At 41.3% G+C, this 13244-nt stretch overlaps 1 protein-coding gene across 1 annotated transcript; it reads right to left on the reverse strand.

Moving 5' to 3' along the window:
- Positions 1 to 396: 396 nt before the first annotated feature.
- On the reverse strand, positions 397 to 10375 carry LOC133364308 (TRPM8 channel-associated factor 2-like). The gene is made up of 7 exons (XM_061584675.1): positions 9759 to 10375; positions 7198 to 8195; positions 6301 to 6395; positions 5567 to 5780; positions 4439 to 4678; positions 2954 to 3288; positions 397 to 648 (listed from the first exon to the last, which is right to left on the reverse strand). The coding sequence occupies exons 1-7, from the start codon at positions 10373 to 10375 to the stop codon at positions 397 to 399; spliced, it is 2751 nt and encodes a 916-aa protein (XP_061440659.1).
- Positions 10376 to 13244: the final 2869 nt, after the last annotated feature.

Below are 13244 nucleotides of genomic sequence, written 5' to 3' on the forward strand. Positions count from 1 at the left end.
ATTACAAACCCATTCATTCAGCACCATCAAGGCATATGATCCTTTACAGTATAGGCAAAAGATAGTTTCCTGCCACCAAAGATGAAGGCTGCCCAACAGAATTACTATGTTGTTTCATTAAAATATAAATTTGTATAGTTAATGTGTTAACAATGATGCTAAATGGCATGGCATTTCCAAGATGATCAAACTGTTCATAATAGATTCTAACATGCCAGCAGATCTTCATTTTTAAAAAAGCAACAGCCAAATTACCAAACTCAAATCATCAGCAAGCAATTTTAGGTGGTATTCATTTTGCAGTTGATTCATTTTAAATATATTGTTCAAACTTATGCAATTTAATGACCAGTTATTCAAATGCTAGCAAACATGATTCCTATCACTTCCGATTCCTTATGGAGATGCATACTGCTGCATTGGATTCTCTACCCATGTAGGGAAGGATCTGGCCAGTTTCTGAGAAAGCTCATCCTTAATAGGCCACTTCCAGGCTTTAAAGAAAGGGGCCAGATTTCTGTTCACTTGCTGTGAGAACTTTTCTGCCCACAGATTCATCTTGGACTCGTTGTCTTCTGGGATTTTGGTCATTTTTTGGTATTCGGCAAAGATGCGCATGTAAGGCTCCCATCCAAATGCTTCCTGTAGCTGAAAATTAGAGAATGTGTATTTAGTTCCTTTCTCAAGTACTTCATAATGATTTCTGTAGTCAACAAAGTAAGGAGTAGGTTTCCACGAGTTATGCTCAGAATGTCTACAGTGCCTCATTTGTTAATATGCTGTAGAAATAAACAGATGAGGTTTCTCTTTAATTCACATACAGATTCTGAGCCATGTAGTTTTTTATGTCACATAAGAAAATGCAGTTAGGCGCTAGAGTTCTGAGTCAATCTAGCCGTAGTTAGTAGATTCAAAAGAAACTCCAAATCATATTAGTGGTGATATTTGTGGTTTTGTTCTCTCTTGAAAATGGGAGAATGGCTTTCTGTATAAGCTTTCTAAAGGCTAGTTCAAACATGGATTCTCATCACAATAACTATATCAAACCTGCCATGTATGGAACTGTCAAATATCAGTAATGGATCTTCTATATTGCTTCAAAGTAGAACACAATGCTTTTCAGTGGAAGTGGTTCACACGCTCAGCTTTCAGTCATCACGCAAACAGGTATCAAGTGATAGGCATGCATGTGTAAATCAGCTGTAGCACGAGCAAGTGCACCGCTTGCATTGGCTGCCTGTATGGTTCCAAGCTCAATTCAAGGCGCTGGTCTTGACCTATAAAGCCTTACACGGCTTGGGACCACAATACCTGATGGAACGCCTCCCCCGACACGAACCCACCCGTACACGATGGTCAAGATGTATTTTAAATTGTATTTGTTTTTAGTTACTGTAAACCGCCCAGAGAGCTTCAGCTATGGGGCGGTATACAAGTAAAATAAATAAATAAATAAATAAATAAATAAATAAATGGAAAGAATCTGAGGAAGAACTGGCTGATACAGCCATTGACTAATAAGGGACTGAAAGGGAACTTTACCTGGAAACTGGGAAATTGTGTAATGAGTAGCATAAAGATACAGGGGGGAAGGGAGGATTGTAGCTCAGCGATAGAGCACATGTTTTGCATTCAGAAAGTCCCAGGTTCAATCCCTGGAATCTTTGTGTAAGGCTAGGAGAGACCGTGGAGGGCCAGCCACTGCCAGTCAGTATAGATCAGGGGTGGGGGACAGGATCCAGTCAGGGAGCCACAGCCTGACCTTTCCCATGGGGGATTTTGACAGATGGTTGGCGCTCCCCCCTTTCAAATCACCTGATGCCAGCTGATTGGTGCTGAAAGCAAGCCTCACTTAATGAAGGAACAAGGGTTTATTCTAAGCTTTTTTCCCTACAGCACAAGCAGCCAGCACACTGCCCACTCCCAAACCAGTAATTAGTCCAATAATATACTATTAATATAAGGTTATGAAGATGTTAAAGGAACCAATATTTATCTTCATTTTCTATTTCTTTTCATCTTTTCTCATCTATTTCTTTTTTTAGAAACTACCAGCTCCTTATTAGATCCCATATGTCCAACTGCACAAAAACCTATTTCACATGGCACATATTTTTTGAAACTGCACAAAATATGTCTAGCTGCACATTAGAAGAAACCTTGCAAAGAACAATTGGAAGCACACTTTTGCAAATGTGTTTCTACCTGCCCTGTGCCTGATGTCGCATATGACATCAGATATGGGACAAGTGGGTTGATTTGAGAGAAACAGCCTCCTGAACCACAAATGTACCATTGATGGGCCTAGTTTGGCCCATAGGCCAGAGGTTCCTGAACAGTGGTGTAGACAATTCTGGGCTAGATGGTCAGATTCAGTATAAGGCAGCTTCCTATGTTTCTAGTGATATGAAGCTGCTTTAATAAAAGACAAGTGTTGTGTTCCCTGGATTAAATTTTAAGATGTAAAATGTCAAGTCCTTTGCAGGTGACCAATTTAAGCTAATAAAAGTACTGTACGATAGAAGGACTGAAATGTTTTTCTGAATAGTAGCACATCTTTTGCAGAAAAAGCTCAATTTACGTTGTTGTTGGAGAAAATGCAATTTTAACCCCAGCAACTACTTTCAGTGTATTGTTACTATGAGACTTTAAACATTATATTTTAATAAGTCTTTATAGTCTGAATGTTTAATCATAGAACTAGTTATGTAGGACTTTTTTAAGCAAACAAAAAAGCTTGCATGCTTATAAGATTACAGCTTTATCTTGAATTATCTTGCTTTTATGTGGGTGGCAGCTTTGACTTTTAAAGAAGATGAGTATTATTATTATTTTGGTCATTTAGTGAGGCAGCACACTTACTTGGAAGAAAAGTTTGTAGATATAAATTATACTTACTTCTGAATAAATGTTTTTAGATTTGGAAGGTTAACCTACTTTTATTGCATGTTACCTGCAAATAAGGTTCCAGTGCAGTAAATATTTCAAAGTCCTTCAGCTGACCCCTCCGAACATAATTTTCAATCCTTGTCTTTCTGAGCTCTGGCAAAAGATCTTCGTGGGCCCTTTCTCTTGGAGTGTTCAGTATAGTCTCGTTCACATAAACAGACCAGAGATTGCAGGTGGCTTCAGTGGTATGAGGTGGAAAATCCCATCCACTCTGCTGCTGGTTGTGTCCCAGCTCATGGATGGGACCCCATAGTCCTTTGGCATGTATGGACTGAACATCTATCATCTCTTGTACCGACTCCAAGTGAAGCATGACAGGGTAGCCAGAATGCATCCAACCTAAGGAGGGGTGGGTGAGGGGGAAGAGACATAAAATAGACCCATACTTATGAATGAAAGGCCAGGGAACTGGTGTAGATACAACAATCTAAGTATCCAGTTGATTAAACTGCAGAACTACAGTGGTAGCACAAGTGGTTTTCTGTTCAAGCAATTGTGCCTGTTGCGAACATATATTCAGTTATGTACTAAATGAAGGTCTATCTCCCAGGATCTCTAGTTAAATTGATCTTAGGTGGCAGAGGTGGGAAAGACCCCGCCTGCAAATTGGAGAGCAACTTCCCAGCATCAGTAGGTAGTCCTGGGCTAGATGAACCAATGACCTGACTGGCTTTAAAGCAGTTTCATATATTCAACATATAGTTATTGCTTTCTGATAGAAGCTGAAAATTCCCTGTACAGAAAGCTTTCATTCATCTAATGCTCCTCGACAACATATTGTTGTAGGGGGACAATGCTAGCTAAGGCACCACTTAGTAAGCCATTTTTAGGGTATGCACATTGCTAACGGCTAGAAAAAGGATGGTCAGTCTATTTTTAAAAGAAGCATTTAGTACATTTTATATATCTCATGTTTCTTCCATTATGATTCTTAGGTTCCCTCCCAGCATTGACCCAACCCAAACTTGCTTAGTTTCAGTAAGGTTGTTGCATCATATGGGGCTGTGCCCCAGTACAATAGCACACCTAGACAACTTGTTTGAAAGGGGATGTATATCATGAACAGACTCCCTTGGGGCAAGGGAGAATGAGATGAAAGGCCGTTTGCTAGGGAGAACCTAAGGCAAGCAACTAGGGAAGCTACAACTGCACTTTCATTGGGGGATACATATTGATTGTTCATTCATAGTACTGGGAGGGGAAATGGGTGGTACAGATCCAAGACCACCACCAAGAGAAATGATAAAGTTAAGGCCAGATTCTCCTTTTGCATGCCTGGCTCCTCCGACTACAATTCCCAGAAATCTTCAGGGATAAGTCACAAGAACTAAAGGGCTAAATAACTAACCAACTGAAATTTCTAGCGCATAAATGCTCCCTGGACTATTTTTAGAGGACATGAATAACACTTCTCTAAACACTGCTGCATTGTACAAAATGCCACTTTTGCCACTTTCAGCCACATATGTGTGAATCAGAAAGTACTTACCAACTGATATTTGAACATCTGCCACAATTCTTTCTGGTCTGGGTAAAATAGCAGGGATGGATGCCAGCTTGGCAACCCCCTTCATCATATTGTCCCAGGTGGTGAGAAGAATCTCTGGATTGTCTATAGTTTGCACTTGCTCTGTGGGCACTGTCAAAACAATGTTCTCAGTTTCAAGTTCAGCCCAGGGAGCAGTGTAGTGGCGGATGGTGTTCTGCCAGGCAGATGCACTGGTTTCACCTAAAACAACATTTTAAAGAGACATGCCTATTTTATTCACTGACTTTAAAAATATATTGTCCAATTATTCCTTATTTGGATAACAGCAAGTAGCAAGACAAGTGAATTTAAAAGAGAAATAATCATAGTCTTTAAAAAACAAACTACATAATAAACAAACTAGATAATACCCATTAACAGCATTTGCATCTATACATAGAAAATAAAGATAAGTAAGAAGAAGACAAGTGCCACGTAGATGGGAGTGGGTAAAACTCAAATCAAGTCAATTTGCATTTTATTATTATCATTATCATATGATATGATATGATTATTATTTCTAAACCCATTAACAAAACAACTTTGGGGATTCTCACGTTCTGGATTGCCTCAGCTGATTCTAGCATCCTTTCAAATACAGGCCAGACAGCAGTCAGCGCTGAAGTCAGAACCGAAGATAAGGAAAGCTGTAACCCTGGGAGGAGCTAGGATGTGCATGAGTTACTACAAAGAGGGCAGCAAGTGCTGGCAACACCAACAGAGAATTTAGACGGGGCAGCACTTATTCTGAGATCATTAGAATTGCACAGAGTTAAAGTTTGTTCATTCCATGCTTCAGTCTCCCATTATTTTATAAACTTTGCAACAGCAGATATTACAGCAATGCTGAAAGTATGGCCAGGTATGGAGCACCAGAATGGGAGACTACCGGAATGCAGCTGGGCTCCTTCTAGCTTGCCAATCCTCTTATATTTGAATTCAAATACATTTTTTAAAAGTTCAAATCACATTTCTGGCGCAATCTTATGCACGTCTACTCAGAAATAAGTTCCACTGAGACTTATTCACAAGTCAGTGTGCATAGGGGCTTGTGGTTGTCCTTTACTTTCTTCTCTTGTGCCTTCTTACCATGCTTGAAATAAGGTGCCTGGACTGCCCCTTCGATGGTGACAGAGATGTGGCCCATTGAAGACTTCTCTGGCACAATGATGTATAAGAGGCCACCCCACAGGCTGGAGACTTCTACCCTCTGAGTCTTAACTTCAAATCTTCTTGTCACTACTGGAGCACGCTTCAACTCCTCAGCGTCACTTAAGTCATCAGAATGACAACCAATCTGTACCTGGAGAAAAGAAAGTTGATGCTGCAAGCCAAACTTCGCCACAAAAGATAATGGGCTATTAAGCACTACATGGTCTGTTCTGTTCCTTTGATGTGCAAGAGAATCTCATGTTGAAACTGTGCTGATGCTAACAGTTAGATAGATTAAAAAATGAATCCAGTTCCATGCAGTACATTGATTGGCGCAATCATATATATGTTTACTCAGAAGTAAGTCCCACTGAGTTCACTGGGGAGTAGTCCCAGGTAAGTCTGTATAGGTTTACAGCCTGAATCCTCTTATAGATTAGGCTGAGTCCCCTGATGCCAGTGTTCTACAAGCGTGAAGTGGAAGAATACAAGGAATATTATGCTAGAGGTGCCTGCCAGGAAGAAATAGTGTGTCAGACCAATCACAATAGTTTCAAATTAGCAATGAAACGACTAACTGAAATTCTAGTCTCCAGAAGTAGAACTGTATAGTAAAAGGACAGATTTTGTTGTCTTTAATTCAGGAGAAAGTATTGTAAGTAGGTTAGCACCTGTAAATTAGCACCCGTGACAGTGTATGGAAACAGCAAGGTGGCTGTTTTTGCTGGAGGGACATAGAGGCCGGTGCTTCTCCATGCTTCATTTCCTGCAAGAGATCAAAGCAGTTGAAATCTTATGAAATCTGACTGAAATCAGTTAAAGACAAAATTAAACCATTTCTTATTTCTTTTTAAAAATACTTTCCCTCTGAGGTCAAGACTTTCAAAACTTTATATATGTTAAACAGAGATTTTACTGTGATGTTTGCATAAAATCCTTGAAATGTCTTAGAAGTAATGGAAAACTGTCGATTTCTTTGGCTCTAATCCCACCATTTCTCCAAAATGATATCTGTGTTGTTCCTGTACTACGTCCTAAATGTTTGCATGTAATTCCCTTTGTGTTAAGTGGGACTTACTCCCAGGAGAATTGCAGAATGCAGGGCTTTCTTAGATTTCAGTTGGAGTTAAAATCTTATCTGCTCATTGTCCACTGAAATGGGAGAGCTTACTGGCACCAGCCGCAAGGGATGTTCTTCCCAGTAGCTGCCAGCCCTCACTTTTCTTTCCTCTAGATGTTTCCTGGAAATGATACATTATCACAGAGCTGCATCACAAATAAGTTTGGGGATGAGGGCGGTGTGCTTGCAGCTACAACTGCCAGGAAGAGTACTTTCTACTGCTGCTCTGAAACAAGGGACAGCATTTCACAAAAAGAGAAAAAAGGTCAGGTGTCTGTCTGTCTGTCTGCCTCTCTTTCATGGACAAGGTGAGATTTCAACCAGGGGCTTCCCAGCCTATGGCATATTCTCAGCAAGCCAGCCAGTTAGATAGCTAAAGCTAACAGAGCAAAGCTGCAGGGATCTCTGGGGATAATTAGCTGAACTAAAAACAGAAAATATTTCTTACCGTTATTCTTTCCATTTATCCTAATAGTCTGAGGAGGGGAAATAGGATAAACTGTTCCGAGATGTTGATTAAGGCTGGACACTAGCTTTTGGAACTCTGGGGAAATGTTGTAGAGCTCTGAAGACAGGCTGATTAAAAATGCTTCCACTGAATTGGATTTGATGGGCTTGTTTGCACTGACATCAGGAATTCCACTCAACTTGATCAGCTCCATCACATCTTCATGAATAGAGAAGACAGGAGGGGAGTCAGCAGCTGGGATCTTTAAGAATGTAACAGAGTCTTGGACTAGCTTCTTAATCCATGATGAATATGGTAACTTTAGAGCTTGCTGATTCTGAATGTGTTGCTGGAATTGGAAGAACGCTTTCCGGAAGTGATAGGATGAAACAACTTCTTTGGCCTGTCTAGCTGGGTAGCTTTGATCAGATGAGTTGATGACATCCCCAAGAATTGCAATTCCAAACTTCTTTAGTATCTTGTTTCCTGGATACTCAGCAATAACATTGGAACTAGTATTTCCTGGAGCCCATGACCAGGCTTGTCCCCCAATCAGGAGACCACCTCCTTCGGAGACAAATTCATGGATTTTTTCCACCTCTCTGTCACTGTAGGCCATACAACAATATACGCTTAGACCATCTTTAAGATCTGTTAGCTCACATGGGATCTTTGCTTGATCTAACGTGGAATACAGGTCCTGGAGGTAATCTCCAACACCAGTCTTTCCTCCTTTTCCAGAACTAAGCCAGTGGATAGCATTGAGAATAAATGTTTTCATTGATGGTGTGCTAAACAGGTTTTCATGAGAACTTACAATAACACGCCCCCTGCCATAGCGAGCAGCTGCCAGAAATGACTGCTGAGAGTCATCTATGGCAACTGGAAATGCCAAGGCTCCATAGATTAGCAGTTGTGATGGAACACCATCCTGTATATTGAACTTGGTGATGCCATTCAGAAGAGCTGTTAAATCACTTTGGATATCTAGTCCATGCCTGGGGGGAAGGAAGCAATTGTAATTCTTATCATCATGATGCAGACCACTCTAGCAAGTCAACATATTCTTATCATTCTTGAGGGATCTCAGAGATTATTATTTCATGTGTGCACTTGTTTTGTCATTAGGATTGATATGCAGTTTTGGGCTGAAACTCATTGCTTTAAATGTTTACTGGCAAATTCCTTAGAGGGCTTTAGTCTATAATTCCACAAAGACAGTTTCAGAATAGCCTTAACTTTTCCAGTGAGAGATGCACACCACACTGATATAATATGCTATTTTTGTTGCATGGCTAACAAAAATGCAAGGAGAACTTATCTCACCAGTTGCATCTGGCCAGTACCTTCAGTGAGCTGAGGAGTGTCACAAGAAGGTGACCTGCCAATTTGTCTGTAATGACTTTTTTCTTTGTGTGTCCTACAGACACACATGCGATGCCATGGCAGTGCTCCAAGCCAGGCTGTGAAAACAGCTTTGGGAGCTTGTTACAGCCACCTCACAGGAGAGGCGAGCTTTACAACTTTGACCTTCTTCTCTCATTTAAAATCCAGGCATGAAAAGAACTGCCTCCATCACATTACAATGGAGCATTACACTGTAACCATTACATTGAAGATGGGAATATTTAGACCCTGCAACATCAAAAACTGAGGTGAGAGAAAACCCAGCTTCCGTGGGATGGGCTCTGCAACTCCCTCACTTTTTGCCTCTGTAGTGTCTGACTTCTTCTCCTGTTGAATGTAATGGATTGAGCCCTATAAATCCACTACATTCAATAAGAAGAAATTAAAACCCTGCAAAAGGAGGGGGGAGGCAACCCCCATAAGGGATGCCCCCTGGATTTTTTCCCGTAGAACATTTTATATTCAGTCTTATACAGTCTAAAGGCTTAAATCAATTCATTTGTATAAGGGTGTGTAGTCGTTTAACTAATCCCTAAAATTGTTTCAAACAAATTAGCCAAATTCCCCCCCTCCGCCCCAAAGAACTCAGGTAATTTCCACTGATTCTGTAAGTAAAGTAGCATCCAGGTGGCTACAAATATGAGTAATTTTATCCTCAGTGTTTAGCAAATAAGTTGCAGTGATCCCTTGATGGCTCCTTGGACTGCCTTCATGTGGATCCCAACTTATGGTGACCCAATGAATAGGGTTTTCATGGTAAGCAGTATTCAGAGGGGGTTTACCATTGCCTTTCTTTGAGGCTGAGAGGCAGTGACTGGCCTAGGGTCACCCAGTGAGCTTCATGGCTGTGTGGGGATTTGAACCCTGGTCTCCCAGGTTGTAGTCCAACACTCTAACCATCATCACCTTTTGTACCAGAAAGCCATGCACCACTTGAAAGAGTTCTGCTGGGTTAAATGAGAGAGTGCCATGTGCTTTTTCACCACCACCAAGCAGACTTTGAGTTCTTACCTGTATTTGGTCAAATTCATGTCAAGTTTTCCATTTTCTGTTACACACGTGCACATGGGTGGAATGTAGGGGAGTGGTTTAGAGATAAATAAAAGTTTATTTCTGCATCTAAGAAGAATAATGCAAACAAGAGATTTACTTACTGGGTGATGAGTGGAATCTTCGGCATTTCTTTGGACACTGGGAACATCCCGTTGTCTCCTGCATGGCCAGTGAAGTACACGCCAGCCACACTAGTCACCCAGTTGCCTGGAAACCCAAGCAGCACATTCTGCATGCCATGTTGACGTGTCCATTGCAGGGCCTGCCCTGCGATGAGCAGACCCCCGCCATGCTTTACAAATTGCACAAGGTTGTCTGCATGCGTCTCATCATAGGCATCTGTGCAGTACACTCCTAGGGAAGCCCCAAGGGCTGCCCCTGGCTGCACTTTCACACCATTGAGGAGGAGCATTTGAGAGAGGGGATCCAAGCTTGCATGGACACCCACCTGTGCTGCCAGGGAGGGTTTGAGCCACTGCAAAGCATTTTTAATGAACAGCAAGAACTGGGGATTTTTCAGGACTTCTTCATGCGAGACAACCACCATGCGGCCCTTTCCATACTGAGTTGAAGCAATGAGTACTTGCCCATTCGTACTCACAAGAACTGGGAAAGCTTTATCTCCTGTCAGCAGAAGCTCACTAGGACGGAACCCTCCACTAAAGTCAAAAGACTGAACCCCTTTTACTAGAGATACATAAGAATTTCTGAAATCCATTTCGGATGTTTGGAAAAGAGTATCTAGTGATGGAGCTGAAAAACAGAGAGAGAGAGAAACCCCAACACAATTAATTGGTATCTGCACCTCCCGGCTGCAACCGTATTTCCTCCTGAAAAATTTATAAAGAGTACAAGATATTAGTCTTACCAAACTTGAGTTCCTCTCTAGGTTCGCCTGTGTATAGAGGCAATGGTATGGTGCCTTTATACACAATAGCTAGCTTTGAAAAAAAGGCAGTGGGTGTGGAAATGATTGGGAGTATCTTGAGGTCAAGCATATATCACAAACCCATCATAACTATCTGTCAGTAAATTAATAACAGTATGGTAATCCCTTTTAAGCTTTTCCTTATTTTTGTACTTATAAGTGGTTAAAGATAAACGAAACAGTGATTTATTGTGTTAACATGTCCAGAACTGCAGAAGGAAAGTTAAATCCCACCTGTCTTATGATCTGAAGCTGCAACTCTAAAAACACTTACTAGGGAAAAGGGATGGGATCTGTTGGCTAGTGCCAGTTCAAAAGCATTCCATTGACCTAACAGATTGGTATTGATTCAAGTTTGTTCTTTGTCCTTTGTTCTTTCTTTGAAAATAAATATTAATATTTTAAAAGGAAATATTGATAAATGAAAAGGAAATGTCAATAAAATTATTGTTCTCAACATCAATATTTTAGAGGTGGTTTTTTTAAAAATCCATTTTTTAAAACAGCCAAGAGAAATCGCTACATAAGAATCTGATCCACAACTATGGAGAATAAAGATGGAAAATTCGGTACCACATCCAAATTGGATGGAATTCTTGCACATCCCTACTAGGGAGTAAGCCCTATTGAATATAAAAGGACTTTCTTCTGCGTAGCCATGCTTAGGATTCCTCTGTGCAAAACTCATCTGATTATTCATGCCTGCCCAATGTCATGCTGGTATCACAAAGTTTACTGAAGAAAGTTCTTTATTTGAAGTAGGGTGATTATGTGTCCTCCCTTACAGAAGACAATCCTTTATTTGAAAGGCTGTCTGGTCCAGGTTCCATTTAAAGATAGAGAAAGGAGAACAGGGGCTATGAAATTGTCCATCAACAGTTAGCACCTAGACAGCAGACTGAGCAGGCATACAGCTCTGTGGTAAGATGTACTGCATTTTTATTTAAATTATAGTAATTATTTCTAAATTTGTGCTTATACATATGAATTAGCATATGCAGTTTATTCAAATGTATGTCCTGTTTTGCCTATGTGGCCAATTACTCCTACACTGAACACATAAGGCACAACCAACCAAGTTCTCTTGCACAAGCCACATTCCAATTAATGGAAGGTGCACAAGAGCACAGTTCTTGTAAAAAAAACAAAACACCTCACTGTGGCAAAGTAGTGGTGCTCCTACGATTGAATCTGGCACCATCTCACTCCACAATCCTTTTTCAGGGTGAGACATTGTATGGTGAGATCTGAGATGGCATCAGACTCAGTTGTAGGAGTGCCATTGCTTTGCTGCAGTAGGAAAAACCATTTAAAGGCCTTCCTGCAACTCCCTGGAAGAGAGAGAAGGAGGAAGCAGTAGGGTGGCCATTGCTTTGCTGCAGATTGTGAAGGAGGAAGAGGCAGGAGGGATGGTGCCACTGCAGAAGTCTATCTTAGGCATCAAAATGTCCTGAGCTGGCCTAGTAAGTACTAATTGGGGCTTTTCTTTCTGAGCATACCAGAACAAGGGTCACTCGCTCATGAATGCACCTGTCAATACATCCTATGGATTATTATTTATTTATTATTTATTAAATTTATATACCACCCCATAGCCGAAGCTCTCTGGGCGGTTTACAACAAACAAAACCAGTAACATACAATTAAAAACCACATATCATCAATTAAAATAAGTTAATTATACAAAAGTTAAGACATAATTAAACACATATTGAATGCATATTAAATACTAAAATGCAGGAATGTTAGAATGCTAAAATGCTAAAAATGCTAAAAGCTAAAATGGTAAAGTTAAAATGCTAAAAAGCCTGGGAGAAGAGGAAGGTTTTTACCTGATGCCGGAAAGATAGTAATGTTGGCGCCAGGCGTATCTCATCAGGAAGAGTATTCCATAATTCGGGGGCCACCACTGAGAAGGCCCTTTTTCTTGTCGTCATCTTCCGGGCTTCTCTCTGAGTAGGCACCCGGAGGAGGGCCTTCGATGTTGAGCGTAGTGTACGGGTAGGTTCATATCGGGAGAGGCGTTGCATCAGGTATTGTGGTCCCATGCCGTACAAGGCTTTATAGGTTAAAACCAGCACCTTGAATCGAGCCCGGAAACATATAGGCAACCAGTGCAAGCGGGCCAGAATCAGTGTTACATGTTCGGACCGTTTGGTCCCAGTAATCAGTCTGGCCGCCGCATTTTGCACGAGCTGCAGTTTCTGAGCAGTTTTCAAGGGCAGCCCCACGTAGAGTGCATTGCAGTAATCTAATTTAGAGGTTACTAGAGCATGGACAACTGAAGCAAGGTTCTCCCTGTCCAGATAGTGGCGTAGCTGGGCCACCAACCGAAGTTGGTAAAAAGCACTCCGTGCCACCGAGGCCACCTGAGCCTCCAATGACAGGGATGGTTCTAAAAGAACTCCCAAACTACGAACCTGCTCCTTCAGGGGGAGTGCAACCTCATGCAGGACAGGTGGAACATCCACCATCTGGTCAGGAGAACCACCTACTAACAGCATCTCAGTCTTGTCTGGATTGAGCTTCAATTTGTTCGCTCTCATCCAGTCCATTATCACTGCCAGGCATCGGTTCAGCACCTTGACAGCCTCACCTGATGAATATGAAAAGGAAAAGTAGAGCTGCGTGTCATCAGCATACTGGTGACAACGTACTC

Source organism: Rhineura floridana, chromosome 9 (genome assembly GCF_030035675.1).
Source record: "Rhineura floridana isolate rRhiFlo1 chromosome 9, rRhiFlo1.hap2, whole genome shotgun sequence".
Lineage (NCBI taxonomy): Eukaryota > Metazoa > Chordata > Lepidosauria > Squamata > Rhineuridae > Rhineura > Rhineura floridana.

Excerpts from the sequence above, each read along its gene's own strand:
- LOC133364308 (XM_061584675.1), bottom strand. The coding sequence starts at position 10,375 with ATGGATTTCAGAAATTCTTATGTATCTCTAGTAAAAGGGGTTCAGTCT. Across the intron at positions 6,396-7,197 it reads GATAAATGGAAAGAATAACG|GAAATGAAGCATGGAGAAGC; the intron begins GTAAGAAATATT and ends GATCTCTTGCAG. Across the intron at positions 3,289-4,438 it reads AGATGTTCAAATATCAGTTG|GTTGGATGCATTCTGGCTAC; the intron begins GTAAGTACTTTC and ends ACCCCTCCTTAG.